Raw genomic sequence first — 20,297 nt, forward strand, 5'->3', positions numbered from 1 at the left:
GTAATTTATTCAAGAAAAAAAAAAGTGACAGTACTACAAACAGAACCTCAATCACCATTACAAGTTTTCAGAGCTTTCTATGTAACACGAAGACAAGGTAACATGACCCCAAAAATCCTTCATTTGAACAAGATTACTAGTTCTATTAATTTTGCAACCTAAACTCAAAATATAGTAGATTCCTTTACCCAAAAATAAAAAATGAAAAAGTTACTAGTTTGTAAACATGCGACTAAGAGATCAGATAATTTTGCTTAAGCTAGGTTTGGATAATTAAACATGGTAACAGAACCATTTGGTACAAGCTTTCCCTGTTTTCAAGTTATAACAGTTAAGCAGCAACCTCTGATATTAAGCATGCGAAACAGAGTTGATTCATTAAGATTAAAAAAGTTACATAACAAAAGTGCCAAATTCACATCACATGTGAATTATAGCAGAATAAAATTAAACAAATACATGATTTAACACCAAGATAATAGTAATAATAAAATCAGCAAAGCTGTGAATACAAAATTTATTGTGGAGAATCCTAATCTCTCTCCTTTCCATGAATCGAATGGTTTCATAAACGATTGCAGCCAGGATAGGAAGGATTCCTATCGCCTCAAAGTCTGCATGATATACTGAGCATAAAGGTCCCTACACAGAACAAAAATAGCCATGTTAGGTGCAAATCTAATAGCAAAAGAACCATGTTAAGAGTAATTGTGTATTCATGGGCCTGAGGAATTTGAAGAAGATGATCAATCTCTGTCATGGAGGTAAATGTGACCCACACTGTCTTCACTGGCACTTAATGGTAACAACTCAATTGTCAGTGTGATCAGGTCTTCTGAGGGTCATCATATAACTGCATACTAGAGCTTTCACCAAAGCAAGCCCAGTGTATGAACTCTTCTCTGGCCTTATTAGTTACTAGTGAACTCAGTAATCTCCTCACATATCTGATAGAAGATCATTTTTGTTGAGAAACTTACATGGAATACCGGATGGCTTCATGAGAAGCTTCAGCAGGCAAAAATTCATCAACTGCAACTTCTTTGTTCTCATTCTTTTTGTCTGAATTACTTGTAAAGGAAAACAGAACACAATTTTCCTTGCAGTGCAAATGTGAAATTTAATCTTTAGTGCCTGGGTAGTAGCAGAATCTTTTTGTTATTGTTAAAAATAAGGATACAATCTTCAAAGAAACGCTTAATCTCTGTCAGCCTATGAGGGGGAAGCTGTTTGACATCAGTGTAGTGACGATACTCTGGATCATCAGCACATACTGCAACGATCTTGTCATCTTTCTCTCCCTGTGTACAGACGCACAACTTGATTGTCACTGATGTATAATTTAACAGGAACAAGTGATTGCAAATCATTTTTTAGACATAAACCAGACCTGATCAATCATAGGCATGAGACCAATGGCCCTGGCTCGGAGAAAAGTACCTGGAAGAACTGGTTCCTGCTCAGATATCAATAGAGAAAAGTTATTGATACTTTTTGCAATCAATTATAGCAATCATAATAAGATTTACATGGAAATCTATCAAGCCCGAGCCTACTCATCCTGATCTACTATACAAAAACAAGACAATAACAAAAATTTTATATGCATACAACACCACAACTAGATATTGTTGTGCTTGAACTGAATAGAATAAATGGCTGATGTCAATGTATCACTGAATGGCCATGTAATATCAAAAAAATGTCTATCAAATGGTTGCATCCATACAGTCTTAATTACCTGCATGATGACTAAAACATCCATTGGGTCATTGTCTTCACATAATGTGCGGGGGATAAAACCGTAGTTGTGAGGATAAACTACCGACGAGTATAGGACACGATCAACCTGGCAAAAATCCATTTCAACAGCAGGGTGGTAACTAGAAAGAATTGGAATAAGAGAAGCAAGTAACAGTTCCCAAAAACCTATATGTCCAATTCTTGACATGTTTCTTGATTCAGGAAGAAAAAAATGAATGCAGTATATACAAACCTTTATCAGCCCTGTCTTCTTGTCCAACTCATATTTGACTTTACTTCCTTTGGAAATCTCAACAACCTGTGCCAGATTTAGAAGTTCAAGAACTATACAAGAAAGGAATGGTTAGTTAAACTAAAGCCTACAGCATAGCAAGAAAGCCATGATATGCAGAGAAGGTTCAGAGTCACATTGGTGACTTGTACAAGCGGTTCATGGAAAATCAAGTCACTCCCCATGTCCACTGCACCAATCTTGCTTGCACATGGAAAAAGGCACTGGTAATCTCTCCATACAGTCAAATAAGCCAAAGTTGTGCATTCACGAGCCCATGCTAAGGTTTCAACCTTAGAGAGTAAAGACTCTTAAAAAATATGGTACCTGTAGGCACCACATTTTGAAAACATGGTTGTATCTATTAATGGTACAGATGCCTAAGAATCAGTTGAATGAATACGTACAACATTGATGATTTGAGGAGCTCCAGGTCCTGTATTGAGATTTACAAAGATGATTTTAGTGCCACAAAGTTGCTTTTATACATATTCAATATCTAAATGATGAAAATGTCATGATGTAGGTACCAATATCAAGATCATGCCAAGGATGTGCAGCTACAGATCTCCTTGAGAGTGATGAAAGGATCCTCTCATTCAGACGAGGAACTGGACGTTTACCCTGCTCTTCACCTCCGTTTGCATCCTCACTCATTTTCTGGAAAAATAAAGGACAGAGGCATGGAGTCAGGGCTTCTGCTCATTCAGTTTAGGGGATAATGCATGCACATAGAGTGAGAAGAGATCTATATTTCAGCAACAAAAGTATTTGATTAAATTATAGCTTACAATTGCATATAATTGTGGTTCAGTAGAGCAACTTCCACAAATGGGATACCTAGTAAACCTTGGAAGAAGCTGACACTGATGAAGAAATTATAATTTGAAAAGCCATTACCCAGAGGGCTGATCCAGTCAATGTGAGGTTGCAGGAAGCCCTAACCTTTGTCATTCTTACAGAACATGGCAATCATCGGTTCAAACCCTGGCATTTTGCCCTGGCAGCCTGAACCTTTTACCATTCTTCTAAAATTGATGGAATAGGGTTGAAAATTATAGCAATTTGAGAACCCATTTCCTATTACATGAATCAGAAGCTTTTAGAGAAAAGAAAGGATCGAAGGATCACAGAGCCCAAAATCATAACTATAACAAACATAAAATGAACTGGGTATTCTAATTTCCATCATATTGTAAATCTAATAGAAGAAATGAAGATTTCATAATTAGTGAATATGAGACAAAGATGACAAAGCCCAAAATCATATCCAGATAAAATGCAGAGACGTGAATGAAGAACAAAAGAGGCATCGGAGAGCAGAACGCACCTTAAGTTAACAAAAACAAACACAAAGACTTGTTAGAATAGAGAAGGAGTGAAGGGTTTCTGTTCTTGGGTTGCCTGTGCTGTTGTATGTATATATTGGAGAAGACAAGGAGGAGGCCATGGCCATGGAAATAGTGTTTGGTGATCGGTCAACCCTAAACGTGGGTGATGAGGAGTGCATGAAGCGAAGGTCAACACGTGGGTTCCTCTTCCATGTTTCATTGAATCCAAATCTCTGTAAGTTCTTCCTCCCTTTATCTCTCTCATGGCACGATTTCTCCGTTTCAAGCGAATTCCCATGTGGTGATGTGATGTGCTTCCCTCTTCTTCCTCTTCTTCCTCTTCTTCCTCCAGTGTTTTCGTTCAACGACCAAGAAACCCACCACTCTCTCACACGACATAAGAAAAATCAACATCTCATCGTGTCTACCAACTTCACAATAGTTAAGAATTTGACCTTGCCAACTCAAATCTTAGGGTTTGGAAATTTTTCAATCGATTACTTATTTTTGCATCTAAGGATGGTGTGAATGGAGAAAAAAAAAATTATGAGAAGGTGGTGAGCGGTGACAGAATTGCCAAGATAATACATTGGCAGGACGTCAATAAAGATCTGCCATTAAAATTTATCAACAAAATCTCAATCAGTCATTAAGTAATTCTTATTTTTCTCCAATTGTCAATAAGAAAGCCTTTCTTTCTTTTCTGTTTTTTCATCAATGTCAATAGGAAAGCCTAGGGCCTTAAGAACCAATGGAAATTGGGTTATGATTTCTCACCCAAACATCAAGTGACAACAATATAAAGTTTTTCTAATATAAAGTTTCTATAGAATCCCAATCTGTTTCTCAAATGTTTAGAAGAATTTCATGTCTAAAGGTTTATTATAGGAAATTGACTATATGTTGTTCCAAGGTACTCTGTAACAAAATCTATCTCTATTACTTGAGGAGAAGCTCCTCTAACTCTCTGAGTATACAACCGATGATACGAAGTTACCAATGAACAGTGGGAGAAAATTAATGATGAGTTAACTAATGGTTGAGATTTAATTGACTGGTTTTATTGGTAGATTTTTATCAATATCCTACTAATATATTTTCACAACTATCCTACAAAATTTTCCCCCAAAAATATCTTGATCGTCTATCCATCAAGGTAAACTATGTGCTCCTTTTATATTTTTTCACAACACATTAAGAGAATATGATGCGTCTGGAATCCGTTTAATTGAGAAAAGCCTACAAAATAAAGTCAATCATGGGCCGATCATAGTGGTTGGAAAATCACATCCGATGATCAAGTCAGAATATACATCACTCAAAAGACTCTACGAGACTACAGAGCCTGAATGCAAAAGTCACCAAGAGCTTAGAGTGGTTTACTTACCATGACCTGTCCTGTTGTAAGGCCGAGTTTATGTTGGTTTTACCTTCAAATTTAGATCGTTGGATCCACATGGTGAGCTTCTATCTGCATTGTTCATTCTCTGGGAGTTTGATTGGATTCGGGAATCCCATGGTTCCCGTTTTCCTTATAGGATTGCGTTTGTTTCCTTTTTGGTCTCCCAATCCAGTTGGGTTGTAGATTTCCTTCCTCTTATATCTCCCAAATTTCATGGGATTTGGATCTTCTTGTACTCTTAACTCCTTCAAAGTTAGGTTTCTTGTAGTGCATGAAAAATGTGGGCGCATCTCCGGAGTGGTCTAACCCTCGTTCTATCGAACCATGCAATCTAGTCATTTTTATTTCAGCATTCTAGTTATTAGTCCATTGGAAAAACCTATCCAATAAAGAGTTCAGATCTTCTACCTCTTTCACATCTCTTCATCACAAACTTTGGAGTTGGGCCCACCTATAAACGTTAATAAAATGTCGATAAAATTATATCGTACTTACTATTTTTTGAGTGAAACTAGTGACCACCCAAAAATAATAAGTGTCCCATAATTTATTCTAAAATGCATTTTTAGTGTTAAAAAAAGTGATTTTGAAATAAATTACACTATTGAGTCCAAAATATATGATGAAGCGGTGTGAAAGAGAACATAATCCACCATCCATCAGGCAAAGTATCTGGCCTCTCTAAAAATCAATCATTCAAATAAATCATCCCAAAGTAATTCTAAATCATTCAAATGTTACCTAGGTACTTCTTAATGAAGAGGTCATAGTTATAACTCTTTCTTTACCCAAAAAAAAATTTACAACTGTTTTGTGGTATATGTGATGGTACCCACCTTCTAATATAAAGAAAATCCAAGTTAGAATCAAAATTTTCTAATTTAGTTAAATGACGAACGCGTCTTTTGGTGTTTTTGGTAAAGAACTAAGAACATGACAGCCTGACACCAACCAAAGAATTGATGTTGTGACTTGGGAGTTGGGACCTCAAAGGCTAAAACTAATTGAAACCCTAGAATCTCCGATATGCCCCTTTATCCCCTCTAAAATCGAATGCAAAGTTTATGGTAGGTACATACGTATAAAACTAAAACTCTTGGCCTTTTCCGTAAATTCTTCTTCATGTGTAATCGATTTATCAACAATAAGTCCAGCAAGAGATTTCATATAACGGTGAGTAGGAATCCTCTTCGTTTTTTCTCTTTCTCTATCTCTTTCTCTTGTACTCAATTGCTAGAAGCTTCAGTTGAAATTCAAACCCTACCTCTCTCTCTCTCTGTGAACAATCTTTGATCGAAAAACAGCTTTTTTGTCCACAAAAACCCCTCAAAAAAGATCTGTTTTTGGTTAAAAAGAACAATTTTTTCCATGGATATTGCACCAGAACAGCTCCAGTTTCTGAGTCTCACAGAAATCGTCAAGGAATCAGTCGCAATTCCAAAAGCAGCTCCAAAGACATTTTCTCTCATAACCCTAACCCTGATTTTCCCTCTCTCCTTTGCCATCTTAGCCCATTCCCTCTTCACCCATCCTCTCCTGAAACAAATCGAATCCCAGTCTCCTTCGAACCCTAAACTTCAACAGGAATGGACTCGCCTCCTAATCTTTCAGTTCTGCTATCTTATCTTTTTATTCGCATTCTCTCTCCTTTCCACCGCTGCAGTTGTTTTCACCGTTGCCTCCGTCTATACCTCAAAGCCCGTCTCGTTTGCTTCCACCATGTCTGCAATTCCTCCCGTTTTCAAGCGCCTCTTTATCACTTTCCTCTGGGTTTCCCTGCTCATGGTCACTTATGATATTGTGTTCATCGCATCTCTTGTTGCTCTCATAATAGCCGTCGATACCCACAACCTGTTCCTCTTCTTGTTTGCCCTTGTTACCATCATTGGTCTCTTCCTTGTCGTTCATGTCTACATTACAGCTCTTTGGCACCTCGCTAGTGTTGTGTCGGTTCTTGAACCGGTTTATGGGATCGCAGCGATGAAGAAGAGTAAGGAATTGTTGAAGGGGAAGACCCAGATGGCTGCCATGCTTGTTTTTGGGTATTTATCAATTTGCGGGACAATTGGTGGCGTATTTGGATCATTTGTCGTTCACGGTGGGGAGAATCATGGAGCGTTTGGTAGGATTGTCGTTGGTGGATTCTTGGTTGGTGTATTGGTTATTGTGAATTTGATAGGATTGTTAGTTCAGAGTGTTTTCTACTATGTCTGCAAGAGTTATCATAACCAAGGGATTGATAAGAGTGCGTTGTATGATCATCTTGGTGGCTATCTCGGCGAGTATGTACCGTTGAAGAGTAGTATTCAAATGGAAAATATGGAGATCTGAGGTAGGGAGGAAATGTCTGTGTACTTTTGTTGCCCTATGAGAACTGTGTACATAACGAAAGATGTGTTTGGCTAGTATATGTTTCTAGTCTCTCATCTCTACTATCAATTGGAAAAATAGGTGTATGCGCTTATTATCGGTTCTATTAGTAAGTTATTGGTATGTTTTCAGTTTTATGATGTGAGTGATACTGTAGATGTCTTTAAATGATGTGATTTCTTACTACTCAGACGAATGAGCTCTAACATTAGTTCAAATTTGTCAAAAATGTTCACTTTGTTGAATAACATGCATCAATAGTGCTCCCATTACCCTTTCTTTTAGCTATAGTTGATGTTCTTTGTTTGGTTTCTTATCTTCAGTGTTTCACTTGTATAGTTGGATTTACCTGTTTTCTATTTAGGTCCGTTTTATTTGTTTAATGTGGATTTCTGCAATTGAGAAATTAATCAAAGGGTTCTCTCTTGCTTACCTTTTCAATAACAGAACTCCACATATACAAGAAGATGGAATAGAAGATCTCCTTTTTTACAAGGTGTGGACAGGTTAAACTCATAACTAGTTCAACCAACTTAATTTGTTACATTTACATATTAGCATTTCCCTTACATTCCCCCCAGTGGAAATATCCAAGCAGTGAATTTGGTCAAGAGCTGTCTGTGTTGCATTGAGGTTAGGGCCTTGGTAAAATATTAGCAAGCTGGTGGATGGTAAGGATGTATTTTACACAAATTTGCTTGGATACGACAAGTTCATCGACATAGTGAAAGACAATTGCTACATATTTGGTGCAAGTTTGGCTGTTAGCTATGTAGCACAAGTATTATTACACCAAAGTGTAGGTTTGGAAGGGAAGGTGATGCAGGGTCTATTCCATGGGCCAGGCCGAAGCTGCCTAGATGAAACACCAGATCCCATACATTGTTCTGGTTCAGGATGATAGGATTTATTTTATTTGGGAAAGAGATATACGATCTCTTATTCTGTATTGTTAACAGAGATCTGGGGAAGCTTTCCCATTTCTTTTTATTCTACTTTTATTATTCTGAGTTTCAGGAAGCAGCTAGGAAAGAGGTTTGAATTTTATAGCTTTTATTATACTTCAATTATGAAAATCATAATTTACTCTTTTATGTATATGCTTTTAATGGAAGTTGTTGGGTGGATTGTAGTTTTACTGTCCCTGCATGGTGTGTGGTGTTTGTGCAAGCTTCTTCCCCTCTCCCACCCTTTTCTTCCTCTCTCGTGTATGCCTTCCTTCTTTTTCCTGTTAGTCTTCCTATCTGCAGTTTCTTCTTTATTGCTTCTCTGGTTCAGGTAATGAAAGCAGGCCCTTAATTTGGCTGTTGTTACCTCCTTGTCCTCCCCCCCCCCCCCTTTGATGTTACTTTAGTTGTGAGCTCTCCTATTTTAGGTGACCAAACTGGAGTTTCTTGCCCCAGAGTTTTGAACCTGAGATCAGATCTGATATTGTGTTTGCCGCTAGGTTTGATCTACAAAAGTTGTTTCTCATTCACATCCTATTTGAGCTACCAGTTGTGTCAATTGATAAGGCTGAGAGTTGCAATCCTTTGCTTGCAGTTGGAGGCCAAATCGAAGTTTGTTGAAGGAGTTATAGGAGTTGGAAGCCCCATGGTTTTCCACTACTGGTTATGTGTTGGGAGGTTGAATGCGACCCAAAGCTTCTTCACTCATGGCCAAGTTTGCATGTATCATGCTCGCATTGTTTACTAGTTAACTGTTAAGCACATTTGCTTCTGAGTCTACCGCTTGCCAGTATCTATAAAATCCTGTAGTAACCTCTTCCACATTAACTGCAACAGCCTTCCATATTTGGTTGGTTTGCATCCCTGTAATTTCCCTTGGTAACTCCAGATTATTAGAGAGTTGCTGTTATTACTTTGTTACTGGGTTTTATTATGTGGGTGACCAAGGCACCTGTAGGCCTAGGTGACACCTTGCTATGGGTGAGAAGAAATAGCAACGGAAGGAGCAGCATATGGTGGCAGGTGAAAGAGATATGGGGTAAAGAGACAGAAGACGAGAAGATGAAGGAACAGATGGTGAAGGAAGAAGAATGGATAGAACTGAAAGAGGAGGTGGAATATCTGTAGGTGCTGAATTGATGGGTTGAGTGAACAAGATGAAGAAAAATAAAGGATTCAGATTTTTCCTTGAATACAACATGTTGAGAGACAGGGATTTGCCAGTGGATGGATAGCTTTCATATGACTTACGAGGAGTTGTAACCAAGTGAGATACAGGCACTAGAATAAAAATTTAGTTTGTGGCAATTGTATAGTAGTTGAAGTGAATAGCATGTACAACCAAAGTAGCAAAGAATACAATATTTAGGAGAACTTTTCAAAGGGAGTAATATTTCGAAGAACAGGGGGTGGGCATTTGGTTGATGAGAAAAATGGCAGTAAGGAGTGCATCACTTCAGAAGTGAAAGTGGCATAGAAGCCTGTTCTAGCAGAGGAAGTATAGTTAAATACTCTTCCATGAGTTTGTAGACACTGCAAATTCTGATAATTAGAAAACTATGGAACTCAATTTGACATACCATAAATCCCCATTTGTTTGAGTAACCCTCAGTTTTGCATCCAAAGGGATTCTCAATCTGAGTTGTTGAAATTAATGAAGGGCGGAGAATGTATCAAGAAATGTTGGAAAAAACAAGACCGAAGTGATTCTTTGTTGTTGCTTGAAATTATTCTTGATTTTCCAAGTTGACCAGAAGAACATTCACAACTATTGAGATGTTTGATAAAGGGAAGACAATGACAATAGATATGGGTGGAGTAGAAAAGGGCTGATGAAGAACATAATGGAGTCAGCTTTGAAGAAGAGTTCTCTTCCTGTTGGAATCCTTGAATAAGACATTTAAAGTGGAGCTCGCAAAACACTTCATTTTCTTAGTTTAGAAATGAACAGTAATTCTTTGGAAATATGAATAACCTGAAGCACATCAGTAAGAGCTAAGGAATTGAGAAGTAGGAAGAAGAGCTGACCAGTGTGACGGACACACAAACCTGATTCATTGCAGATTGAACTAATCCATGCGAAAATATTCATGGTTGATTTTTAGGATTTTTTTTGTCTTGTAAGTGATATAACCGATTGCTACAGAATGTGGATGCCAACCTTAGTCTGCCGTTCGAGAAATGATTGTTGTGCTGAACAAAGTACCTGTTCTGTTGCCTTGTTAAAGCAAAGTTCCTTGCTGTACTGTTAACCATGCTGATCATCTGAAAATTGCTGTGGCCATCGATTCATGCTCTGTTCTTAGTCCACCAAAGATGTACAACACGATCGTCTGCTGCAACTGGTTTTCCTGCTGCAGCAAGATTATCAATTCATACTCAGGTCCTAATCCATAAAATGTACAACACAATTAAAAAATGTATGATTTGGATTCTAAGCAAATCAAAATGAGGAAAAATTCTCAGATTTTAAGCACACTGTTGAGAAGGAACACGAATTGTTGGCACGTTTTGGGACATTCACGTGTTCATGAGAGAAATTCAGTGGAACCACTTGTTCTCTCCATTATTAGAAAACACTAAATGTGTCAATCATAATTACATCACAATATCAAGCTTTACATGGTGGCTAATTTTTTTGACAAAAATTCTCTGCAATATTACATTCAAGTGTAGCAATAAAGCACTTGAACAAAAATTCATGTAGAATCTGCAAAAGTATTTACACTTTATCCCAACAGAGAATACTGGGGTTGATCAAAACAATACATTTGCGTATTCTGGTGCAGTAAGATTTTCTGGATACCGGTGAGCAAGCAACTCAGAACAAGTTGATTCTTTCCGCAGGAGAGACTGTTTCATGTTCCTTAATTCACTTGTTCTATTGCATCTCTCGCCGTGTAAACCTCTGCTATGATGATTTATTTTTTCATGGTAATTCAATTCTTTTCCATTGACAGCTAAACTTCATGACAAATTTTCTTTTCCTACTCAATTTCAATCCATCTCTTGCTAAACCAAGAACGCTTTTGTTACCTGTACCTTGATCAAGCAACACATTTTATCAACTAAAAGTATCCACCCACAAAGAATCGCCCTCAACAATAACCCTAAACTATACTTCTATCATGCAAATAAAAACACAACATCTGAGATTCATTGCGTTTTTTTTTTTTTGGGTAAGATGAAATCCAGGTTTAACGGTGACAGATAGAGAGACCACTCCAGAAAATAAAATTGAAATCCTATATTTAGGGTTAGGTTTTAGCTATTTGGCTTCAGTGCTGCTAATGATCCAGATTTAAAGGGGTGGTTTTTGTTTTTTTATTTGATTTTTCGTTTTTTTTTTTGGAGATTCAGTGATGTGGTTTAAAATAAAAAAAAAAAAAAAAAAAAAAAAAACCCAAAACAGAACCATAATTCATCCATACCATTCAGAGGAGAGCTGAGCATTTAATAAGCAGCACTAAAGCAATTTCGAGGCGTAATAGCTTTTAGGGATTTTAGCGATGCATTAAATGTACAGGACTGTTATGCAAAACAATCTGACTCGTCAGATCAAAATCAGTCTAAACCAATAATATTCAACTGTCATGCGAAACAATCTGACTCGTCGGATCAAAATCAATCTAGACCATTAATATTCTGAATGATGGTCTTGGCATTTACTGAAGCAATTTCAGAAGAAAATAGCTTATCTAGATGGCTGTATAATTTTCCTGACGAGATATACCCCTGTTCTTAGACAGTTAGACCGTATTGTCCTTGTCCCTGTGTAACGAATTATTTTTTGTTGGGTAATTAAATAATGAAAATATCTGGAGCATTTCTACAAATAGTCTTCGAGGGGTTTTAGTGCGGGTTGGGTTTTAGCCCACCTCTGTATTTAAAAGTCTGAAATAGAGATGGGCCTAGTGGGCCTAGCCCAACTAAACTCTGAACGTGGCTAGGCTAGAGTCCGGATCCTCATCCCGTCGGGGGAGCACAGACTGCTCCCCGACGGCTTCCCAACCACACAAACACGTGGGGCCTATAGGTGAAAAACACTTTTTGAAAAAAATTAAAAAAACTTCAAATTTTTACCTGTGGGCCCCACGTGTTTGTGTGGTTGGGAAGCCATCGGGGAGCAGCCTGTGCTCCCCCTACGGGATGAGGATCCGAACTCGCTAGGCTACCGTGTAGAAACTAGAAATTCACTCAATAAACGGAAAAACCATGGAGAGGACAATGGTTCCCCAGGGCCATGTGGCTAGGGGTCCTTAAATAGTCCAAACCACTTCACTTGTAGCCATCCAAACTCATCTCATGAACATGCCTAGTTTACCCATAAAGCTGCAAAGCAGCTGAATGCATCACTATAGGCCGCTAAGTCCTCCTTTTTCTACACCCCTCACCCCCGAACCTTGTTTCAGTCCTGCACATTTAATGCACAAGTGACAAGACTATCAAGCCAAACATTTTTTGCTGTCGAATCGAAATTTGGACCGAAATTTCAAATGACAGTCCTGCGCATTTTAATGCGCATGACTGAAGCAATTTCCCTCACCCTTCCCCCTCCCCCACACCACAGAGTTAGGATTTCCTACCCTACGGGTAGAGGTCTATACTCTTCTTAAACCTATTCTTCACACATTAAGGATGGAGCCCACATGAGTCTCACTAGGAGTCCTACCTCTAATTCATTTTATCAAAACCCAAAGATAGGCCTCTCATCCTTAATATGTGATGAAGAAATGTGAGAGAAACACAGACGATTATGTAGACGGTTAGAAGATCCAGATTTCCACACCACACGACATATGTTCGAAGTCCTTCATGAAAATGTTGTTTTCTTAAACCAACAAAGTCTATGCCCTATGGGATATGTTTTCTATGTTTTAGAAATATGGATTTGTAGATTACATTTTGATCTTTTACAACAATGCAAATTCTTAGCATTATTCTTTGGTTCTTTCAAAGAGTCCTCATCTTAATGTCAAAAGTCCACTTTGTCGACTTAAAATCAAACTAAGTTTTATTCTAATTCATCGCAACTAGACAATATATACACAAAAAAAAGAAGAAAAAAAATGTAATAGTTAATGTCACATTTTACACATTTAAATTATGAGGAGATGATTATGATGACAAGTCAAGGAAGTTTCCATCTTGTTGATTTAAAAGAAAAATGATTAAAAGTCGTATTACTCATTGTCATAATGGACCTGCCAATTATCATATATTTTCTTTTCTTTCTCTCTATCATAATAGAAAGTAGAAACATTAAAAGTGCTCAACCACATGCATAATCAATAACAATTATGCATGTAACCAGACATTTTTTTCTTCTGAAAAAAGAAACCAAACTTTTTTAGGTATATGAGAGTTTTCTGTACAAGTTTAAGAAATGTAGGTAAATTCAAAGAAAAGGTGTTTCAATATAAATTAAGGGACTTCATCAATCAGTTTGATATTCAAAATAAATTAATGGGACTTTGGCATTTCATGATACAAGAGATCAGAAGGTAAAACAATCCAACCCCTGAACAAAGGAGAAAAGAAGGCTTCTCTATTTGTCGTGTTCTTGAAAAACTCATTGAATTCATCAACTTATCAAAGGGGGCGTTTTAATTGTTTTAAGCACACCTCAACCCACACCACATACCTGTTCCCTGGGTTTGCTGATGAATATTGTGTATGATAAAGGAGATTATTTGCTATTGGAAAATTGCTAGGAACCAGCACAGCTGAACGCCCAGATGATTTAACAGTTCATAAAATCCTAGTCTGAAGAGAAACAAACCCCATGTTATGGTAAAAATAGTTTTTAGTTTTTTTTTTTGCTTTGAGAAACAAAAGATATTGGTCGAAAATCATTTAGTGTGTGTTTACTACTCGAAGCAAAAAATGGGTTCGGACGAATTGAGTTTAAAGTGAAAGATTTTAGAGAGCCGTATTCATGAAATTTGACATTATAAACATCAACTGCAGCATTTTTCGATTCTAGAAACAAGTTTTATCAAGAGCCTTTAAATCTATTTTTGCTTCCGGAATAATCAAAAATGTTTCTGGTGCTTTTTAATGACACTTGGTGAGTTATAAGTGAATATATCCTAAAATTTTCTACTGATTTTAAATGACTAGCTCACTAGTTCTTAACGATTGAGATATAAAGCTAGATATATTGTTATGTTTCGATTGTTAATTGGCTCTAATCTTGTCACTGATTTCAGCATTGTCAGCATGCAGAAACATTGCAGAGATGATTATCCACTTTAACTGCTCTCATTCACATCTCCTCATCACATCCAAAACCCATATTTTTCCATTATCAAGTGTACCTAAACTTTGGTGTTTACTGCAAGATTAGATTCATAAAGGCACTCAGCTTTGTCAAGCCTTAGTCATTAATCCACTTTCACTTTCAGATACAAATTCTACATTACGTGTCTCCACTGTGAGAAAACTGATCGATGATGAGAGATCACACAGCAAGAAACTTAACACAGTTCCTATCATGGTAGGGACCATTAATTCCCAATGCTGGTTAAACAGAACTGCACCTTTTGCTCCTCTTGTCTGGTTGTTCCTTTGCTCACTGTGTCTTCCTTTCATGGCAAAGGACTTGCAGAGGAAGCTTTGAAGGTTAAAAAAACATGTCATGCATCCTTCAATATTCCCTTTTGGTATACAAATCTTCAGACAGAGTTAGCAAAAAATTATTTTTGAAAGGGTTTTCGAAGTGTCACCTCAGCTTTGGGGCTGCCCCATGCATTCTAGGCCAATAATTCATTCCAAGAAATCATACCAATCAGAGTCCTGTCTCCAAAACAGTCCACTGCATGATTTAGATTAGAGATATCTTTAAAAGTTGATAAGTTAGGACCCACAAATCAAAATGTTGAATTCCTAAGATTTTCTTCACTTAGATGTTTCAGTTTATGGGTGATAGACCAACTTAAGGTTTACTAATTTAATGTGTTTGGACATCAAACACTTATTTACTTTTTCTTTTATCTTTAGATGTGTTCATTGATGTGTTCATTGATGACCATCCAGCCTGAATGGCCTGGTTTGTGTTGAAGAAGACAATAATACGATAAATTTGCCTTTGAATGAAAGTTTGATTACCATGATGCGTGTTTTAGAATGCAATCGTAAACTAATAGCATATGAACGGATATTTATGAAAGCAAAAAGAACGAGTGTGATAATGTGACACTTGTATACTGTGGGATCCATAAATTTTGGAAATGCATGAAAAAATCGACTAGTGGGTACCAGAAAGAAAAGAAAAAAAGATGACAACATTTTCAAACTCGTTAGTTGTTGTTGGTGGTGGTCCAAAAAGAAGATATGGTCACACTAGTCCCTAAAAAATTTGTTTCAACCATCATATAGGGTTGGTTGTGGTATTCACTTCGTCATGTCCTTATCATAAACCAAGCTCCGGCATGAATCGAACACAAACAAAGCAAACAAGTCAAGTTTTTAGATTGCTTATATTATTAAAAAGGTAAAGGAATTTTCATATAGTGTCGTGAAATCTCCAGGTTATGTCACATTCACGTTAACATGAGAAATAAAATCATCTAAGTGAAGCCCTAGGGCCACAACATCAAGTGAGACATGTAAGATGTCTATGGTAATTAAAACATCGTACATAAAATATCAGATAAGGTTCTCTAAATTCTTGACTCAAAGTTGGGTGGTTCATCTCTCTCACACCCTATGATGAAAGATGAAAAATGAAAGTGAAGAGGTACATCTGAATCTTATGTGATCAGGGTAATTAATTTCCATTGATGAAAGGTAATTTAAGTCATTGCAAATAAGATTATATGTGGTGTGAAAAACCTGAAAACATCAAAATTAAAAGAAAAAAAAAAGAAGCCAAGCTGAAATAGACTCCAAAACTATGGCATGAGTTCTAAGGTTTATTGAATAAAAAAAATTTGTGAATCACATAAGAAGTATTAATTAACTATAATCCGATGAGGCTTCACAATGTAGCATCTTTAATTAAATCTTAGCTTTACTTTTACATAAGCATACTGTCATTTTCACTTTGAGCATAAACCACTATACTTTGGGATCAAATTTTGCCATCAATTCCGGTGAAAAGTTTTTCATAGAAAATTATATAGAGGGTGATGTTCTCCAAAGATTTAAAAAACGATTGATGAAGTAGAGAGATACGTCAAGGCCTTATGTGATTGATATATTCAGTTGAAGCTTAAAAGAAAATTTTATACAACTGCCATACGACCAGCTATACATGACGAATAATTCGGGATTTTAGACTGTTAAAAAACATCATATTCATATAGATATAATCAGTGCAACAGAAATGAGGATACCAAGATGGATGATAAGGGAGTAGCTTCGATAGACAATAAGCTGCAAGAAAATTGATTGAAGTGGTATGGTCACTTTCGACGGAGGCCCTCTAAATACAACTATATAGAGATGTCTTTTATTCCTGATGAAACTATATACACGAGGCTTTGTATCTAATATGACCTTAGTTAGAACACTCTGAGACTATAGACTAGAACACAGATCCTCTATGCCCAGTTTTTTGTGCGTCCAAACCATCCAAGCTCGATGGATTACGTTTGGGCACTCAAAGAGCTGGACCGTCAAATGCACAACATGCTTTAAAATATCCAACAGTCCAGCTCTTTTGTACGTTCAGATGTCATTCATCCAATAGTTAAATCCGGATCATCACCCCCCCCTCAAGGGAGCACAAAGTGCTCTCCGACGACTTTACCACCACAATTCATGTGGGACCCACAGGTAAAAAATAATAAAATAATAATTAAAAAAAGATCTCATCACCCAACCCCTGGGTCCCCTGTATTTATGGTGGTAAAGCCGTTGGGGAGCACAGACGGGGTAGCTGATCTGGGACTCGCAAAGGTTCTCAACCCATTCTTGTTGCGTTAGGTAAAAAGTGAGATTACCTTTTTAGATCGATAAATCACAAAATTATATTATTGTTGTTGTTATTATTTTAATGCAAGCATGTTCTTCTTCTTCACTAAAACATTAAATTCTGCACTTAGTGGTATGTAATATCAGGAATCTTATTTGTCGATTTAACTCCAGCCAATTAAAATGAAAGTTCACATGACATGAGATCTAATTAAAACTAAAACAAAATTAATATAATTTAATGACATCTAATTAATTGGATACACTACGATTTTGTTTTGATTAGTACCTAGCTTAAACATTAAACACGTCCACATGTTCAAGTCAGACAAACTACAATTTTTCTTGAGAAAATCTCACAAGTTTATATCAAGATCGATCTCTTAGGCTCTTTTTGGTATCAATTCTCATTCTCTATTATGCCTATTTAAAATAAATAAGTACAAGAATTCATTATTGGTCAAGAATGAAAAATGGTTTGGTGAATTTTATCGAAAATAAATTATAAAATGAAAAATAAGTTTGGGTCAAGATAAAAATTATTAAAAATGTGTAAACAAGTGAAAAAGGAAAGTGGTTGTTAAAAGTGTAGACTTTTACCCTCATCTTACTTGAGCTTTGACTTCCATGAGATAATGAAATTCTCTAATCCTTGGAAAGTTCTTTGGTTTTGGGTTTCTTATTTTAAATAAAAATAAAATTCGGATAGATGCCAAACATTTATAATGAAAATTTTTTTGTGTTTGTGAGCCTTAATCACACACGAACAGATTAATTAATTAATTAATTAATTAATTAGTTATATTAATTATTAATATAGAGCTTAACGTGATCTCTCTATCTATCTACCAAAAGGCTTCATCTGGTTCAGTCATCTACCAATTTTGTTTTACCCATTAATTTGTTTTGCTTTTATGAGACATCATCAAATTAAAAGATTAATATCAATTTGTTTATATTATCTCATTTATTTTATATTCTAAAAAAACTTATTTTCTTCGCATCCATCATCACTTCAAAATTTTCAAAGGTTTTTGTGAATGAATAGATCAGATAAGCTAGCCCACTGTATTAATTTTCATCCAATGTGTCTCATACCTAAACAAATAATAGATCTATTTTTGGATCCAGTGATCCACCATCAGACATATATACAGCTCATGCATGTGATTGATCTTATGGAATATGTGGGGGGAAAAAATTCAATTTTAATTTTTTAAAAAATAAATTTTATATATAAAAACTAATCTTCTTTGTGCAATCTTAAGATTCACAAACTAATCTCTTCAAGTATTTTTTTTTTAATACTCAGATCACCAAAACGGAGAGCAGTAGTGCCTACAAAAAATATATATATAAAAAATCAACTGTAAATTTTGAATTTCATAAAATAAATTAACAGGTTGCTTAAATGGTAAACATGTAAATTAAACATGAGATGTCAAAGGGCCCACTTCACTGGGCAAGGGGATCCTCATTGGGTAGGACACCTGTCCGATCATAGGGCTCGGGTGGACTCGGCCAGCAATTCTGGGCATATTGGTTACCTGAGAGTATGCCCCTAGTACCATTCCTCCCGTCGGAAAGATCACAAACAATTAATCCACTAAGGGACTTTTCACGAGAATGCTGTTTTCTTAGCATTTAATGACATGTTTATGAGTCGGTTGTCGAATACTATACGAACAATCCTCTCCATTGCTCTAGGCCAAGGCTGGCAAAATTTGAAAATTGAGCTCCGAAAATTCGGGCTCATGTGGAAATGTTTTGATTTAGTGGGCATCTTAGGGGTTTCTTGGTGTCCTCCATCTCTTCCTTCTATGGAGATGAGTATGCCAGAGATTTACATCTTAGGGGGATATAGCAGCACTGATTTTATCGTATATGCTTCAAGCCTTTACCAACCAGAAGCATGGAAAGGAGAAATCGAATATAAGACTTTTGGTTTTACGAGTGATTCAAAGGGGTAATAACGCATGAATTCATTTTGATTAAAAATATATATATATTTATTGAGGAGTCTTTGAACTGCAAAGAGTTACTTGTCGAATGAAGACACAATTCCTTGTTTTCTCAGTAAGAATATGATAATAAATTCTAATGCATGCGTGTTTGTTTTGATGAATTCGCCGTCAAATGTTATAAAACTTATGTTTATCAATAAAATATAGTTTAGACCTTCTATATACACATGGTATAGCATAATATATTGGTGAATAACTTTTATAGTTGGACTTTGGAAAAAAAAATTCTTACCTTACTATATTATTTCTACATTTACAATACATATATATGGTCATGGATGGTAAACCCACAAGTTTTTTTTTTTTTAAACTTAATATTATCCATGAATTCATTGTTGTTTTTTATTATAGTTGGTCCGCAAATCTTTAAAAGCAAATATTTCTAATCATTTTTTAGGTAAAACTTCTAATCACTTCTCTCAAAAGCGTATAATATTATCATAACATGAAAAAATGTCACAAAAGTATTCTAATGATTTGACTTTTTGTGATAATTGAATGGGTTGATAAGTTCTTCAACTCCATTATAAATGAAATATTTAATATCAATACAAAATATTTTTCTTAGAGTAAGATGCTTATGGTTTTATTTATTTATTTATATTTAATATTTTTTTGTCAAGCATCCAATATGGAAGAGGTAGAATTACTCACGCACCCCCAGGGGTGGAGCCAGGATTGAACATTGGGGGGATGGCGAATGTATGTGGGCCAATGTGGGACCCACTGTAGGTCCCATCTCAGAATATATTATTATATTTTAATGTGGAGTCTACATTAAAAATTAGGTAAATTAATAGAAAATTCGTGAGTGTGAGAGAGAGAAAGGAATAATTTGAGAAAGAGAGAGTGAATATCTAATGTGGAGAAGATTTAGGAAAATTCCGAAGTTTGCTAACTACTTCAATATTTTGTGAGACGTGTGAGAAAAAAAAAAAAAAAAAAAGGAATAAAAGAGGAGATTCGTGAGAGAATAAATAGAAATAAAAATAGGAGATAATATATAAGGAGAACTTCATGAATCGTGAGTTAGTTTTTAATTAGAATTTAACTTTTTATTTCTTAAAATTAAGGATTTAATGATAACCATTAGATAAAGATTATGAATGACATTTGTACCCATCATCTTTATTTTAAATTTTTATTTTTTAATTTTTGGAGGGGGCCAAATAGTAGTATTTCACATTTAAAGATAGAGAAATAAGGAAAAAAAACAAGAATATTTACAATTTAAAAAAATCCGGGGGCAATGGCCCCTCCGGTCCCAAC

General features: G+C 36.0%; 2 protein-coding genes across 4 annotated transcripts; one reads left to right on the plus strand and one right to left on the minus strand.

Annotated features, from left to right (window-relative positions):
* Positions 1-189: 189 nt before the first annotated feature.
* Positions 190-3,903, minus strand: LOC149026313 (soluble inorganic pyrophosphatase 1). Its single transcript, XM_089146589.1, has 9 exons — positions 3,366-3,903; positions 2,566-2,695; positions 2,443-2,471; positions 1,997-2,062; positions 1,742-1,849; positions 1,391-1,456; positions 1,181-1,301; positions 981-1,062; positions 190-642 (listed from the first exon to the last, which is right to left on the minus strand). Exons 2-9 carry the CDS (start codon positions 2,690-2,692, stop codon positions 600-602), a joined length of 642 nt encoding a protein of 213 aa, XP_089002715.1. The 5' UTR covers positions 2,693-2,695; positions 3,366-3,903; the 3' UTR covers positions 190-599.
* A 1,987-nt stretch (positions 3,904-5,890) lies between these two features.
* On the plus strand, positions 5,891-10,726 carry LOC149026314 (uncharacterized). Of its 3 annotated transcripts, XR_016171833.1 has the most exons (3): positions 5,891-7,100; positions 7,586-7,634; positions 8,681-10,726. XR_016171833.1 is itself a non-coding variant. In XM_089146591.1 (2 exons), exon 1 carries the CDS (start codon positions 6,137-6,139, stop codon positions 7,097-7,099), a length of 963 nt encoding a protein of 320 aa, XP_089002717.1. In that variant the 5' UTR covers positions 5,891-6,136; the 3' UTR covers position 7,100; positions 8,681-10,726. The 3 variants fall into 3 exon arrangements, 2 of the variants coding, with proteins under 2 accessions (XP_089002717.1, XP_089002716.1); XM_089146591.1 differs by lacking the exon at positions 7,586-7,634; XM_089146590.1 differs by lacking the exon at positions 8,681-10,726 and having other exon boundaries at positions 7,586-8,431.
* Positions 10,727-20,297: the final 9,571 nt, after the last annotated feature.

This window comes from Hakea prostrata, chromosome 2 (assembly GCF_041222555.1).
Source record: "Hakea prostrata isolate BN-2017 chromosome 2, UWA_Hpros_2, whole genome shotgun sequence".
NCBI classification, from domain to species: Eukaryota; Viridiplantae; Streptophyta; class Magnoliopsida; order Proteales; family Proteaceae; genus Hakea; species Hakea prostrata.